The 2,515-nt window shown below is 39.6% G+C and overlaps 2 protein-coding genes across 2 annotated transcripts; one reads left to right on the top strand and one right to left on the bottom strand.

Annotated features, from left to right (window-relative positions):
• On the top strand, positions 1-798 carry LOC131689352 (transmembrane protein 222). The gene has a single exon (XM_058974382.1). The coding sequence runs from the start codon at positions 132-134 to the stop codon at positions 669-671; it is 540 nt and encodes a 179-aa protein (XP_058830365.1). The 5' UTR covers positions 1-131; the 3' UTR covers positions 672-798.
• A 666-nt stretch (positions 799-1,464) lies between these two features.
• Positions 1,465-2,515, bottom strand: LOC131689519 (RNA polymerase II transcriptional coactivator). The gene is made up of 3 exons (XM_058974660.1): positions 2,356-2,515; positions 2,174-2,238; positions 1,465-2,121 (listed from the first exon to the last, which is right to left on the bottom strand). The coding sequence occupies exons 2-3, from the start codon at positions 2,228-2,230 to the stop codon at positions 1,858-1,860; spliced, it is 321 nt and encodes a 106-aa protein (XP_058830643.1). The 5' UTR covers positions 2,231-2,238; positions 2,356-2,515; the 3' UTR covers positions 1,465-1,857.

Here is a 2,515-nt window from a genome sequence, read left to right on the forward strand (position 1 = left end):
TTCCCTCAACACACACGTCAAATACCGTTCGCTACAAACACTTTTGTTTACATCAATTGTCGAATCCAATTGGAAGTTTCTTTTTAAATATTCGGAAAATTCCAAACGTAAATTCTCGAAATCTTGACACAATGGACCGTGGCCGACGGCTATCTTGTGAAAGTTCAAGTGGTCCTATCGCTCCGATAAATTTCGCTACCGATAAGTTCCCGTTCTGCATCGTATGGACTCCGATTCCGGTGCTGACCTGGTTTTTCCCCTTTATTGGACACATGGGTATCGCTATGTCCACGGGAGTGATTCGCGACTTTGCTGGGCCATATTTTGTATCGGAAGACAACATGGGTTTTGGGCGACCAACACGATACCTCCAGCTGGATCCGACGTTCGTCAATGGAGGCACTGTGGAGTGGGATGAATGTGTGTCGAAAGCATCGGTTGTCTACGGTACGAGAATGCACAATCTGTTTTGCGATAATTGTCACTCACACGTCGGAATGGCTCTTTCATTGATGAAGTACAAACAGTATACCAACTGGAATATGGTGGTCCTAGCCTTTTGGATGTTTTTCACCGGAAAACACGTTGGCTTGATGGGATTCCTAAAGACTTGGACTCCATTTGCAGTAGTGCTCATCACTTGCACACTGGTGGCGATTTATTTGAAATGAATTTTAATTAAGTGGCAAAATTTTCCGGAACGAAACTATGTATTAAATTAATACCATGAATGTACTGTATTTATTTTAAATTTATGTGATTAATCGACAATTTTAATAAATGGTATCAACAAATCTATACTGCAATGCGTCGTTCATAACTTAGGTTCAATTATGTACAATATTTGTTTAATGCTAATTGCTTTTGCACAATAACTTTAAACAAATCGTAATGATTTGTCAAAGGTTCACAAAATATAAAAAACGTGAACCAAGAAAACACATGATAAAGCAAAACTGTTTCTATGTAGAGTACTCAAATAATGAGACAGTCAATGTGGAAACGACAGAACAGAGCAAACATGATCTATTGGGCTTCAAAATATAAATTATATTGTACTTTGTTTTGGACAATTCTTGAGTTTGAGCTTATGCGAGCATCCCTGGCTGCTACTCCGTTATTGATCTGGACTAGCTGAAGTTGCACGGGAAATCAGTAGATAATTCTGCTAGGGATTAGCGAAACTTCTTTCAATGTACAACTCCTGGTAAACCTAGTGTTTATTCGGCAGGAAAGGGAATGTTAGTGCGATGCTTGCTTTTGCTAGATGCCGTACATACTACTGCGCACTCCACAAGCATCGCGGGAGGAGGATATTTGTAAGCATAGGGGTGCTTTCCATCAGCCTATTTCAGCTACGAAGCCAAAGACCGACACCAGAGACTCATAGACTAGGGACCAACGGCTTTCCTTTCCTTCCGAGTAGTTTGTTTTGGACAGTTCTTTCCTCAAACTCAGCACCGATTCAAATTCAAATCACGTTACACATTTTATTACAAACCATCAACAGATTAGAAACTAAGAATTATTTGTAATTCAATTCATTTGGAGTTTTCGATTGATGCACACCGGGGTAGTTCCGTGCACTAGTTTTGCATTTTCGAACAAAAGTGCCGAAAACTGGATTGTTCTATCGACACTTCTGGTCGAAAATGCAAAACTAGTCCATTCCGCTACACCGGCGCACGACCATCGAAAGTGTCGATTGTAAACGATAGCCCGCTAGTACATATATTGAAAAACAGGCCATGGAAAAAACTTTTAAAGTTTCTACGTCTGCTTATAGAAACTAGAAAAATTTACAGCCTTGTAAGATTAAACAAAACTTCAAACAAAACTTAAGGATAATACAAAAAATTAGAATGTTTTTATCTTTGCGTTAACCTCGTCTGCACATTCCAAAAGTTTTTTCCACTGGGGCACTGTTAAGCTTATACCCTTCTTACTAGGCAATAGCTTGCCGTCCTTTTCGTAGTACTCACGTACATTAACGTACAGCTTGCTTTTGAACTCGCTGACCGTTATCTTGCGGGTTTTGTCCAGCAGCCACTCATCTTCGCCCTTGGCATTGGTAGTACTACCGGAACCCCCTTCGCTTTTGCTTTTCTTGGCCGGAGTGCGCTAAAACGAAACGAGTTAATTTAACACAACAAAAAGAGGTTACTTAACTCACATCATCTGGTCCAGAGTCCGAATCAGATGAAGCCAACTGCTTCTTGTTCTTAGGCATCCTGGTCCCTAGAATATAAAACAAAAAAAAGTTAGGTTATGCACAATTGCTCATGTTTGCACCGGTGCCATTTTGTTTGATGCGGTTAAGAAAAAATCTAACGCTGTAAAACTATTTCTACTTACCAGTACAGTATATTATCGTAAAACACAACGGTGAATTAACAAATCGAACAATTTTTTTCTGTACACAACACTCAATTCGATTATAAAATTTCTGCTCTTTATTCCTGTTCCTTTCGTTTGCTCAAAACTTTGCGTCGCGAACAGAGATGCCAGATACTTT

Source organism: Topomyia yanbarensis, chromosome 3 (genome assembly GCF_030247195.1).
Source record: "Topomyia yanbarensis strain Yona2022 chromosome 3, ASM3024719v1, whole genome shotgun sequence".
NCBI lineage: Eukaryota > Metazoa > Arthropoda > Insecta > Diptera > Culicidae > Topomyia > Topomyia yanbarensis.

Excerpts from the sequence above, each read along its gene's own strand:
- LOC131689519 (XM_058974660.1), bottom strand. The coding sequence starts at position 2,230 with ATGCCTAAGAACAAGAAGCAGTTGGCTTCATCTGATTCGGACTCTGGA. Across the intron at positions 2,122-2,173 it reads CGGACTCTGGACCAGATGAT|CGCACTCCGGCCAAGAAAAG; the intron begins GTGAGTTAAGTA and ends GTTTCGTTTTAG.
- LOC131689352 (XM_058974382.1), top strand. The coding sequence starts at position 132 with ATGGACCGTGGCCGACGGCTATCTTGTGAAAGTTCAAGTGGTCCTATC.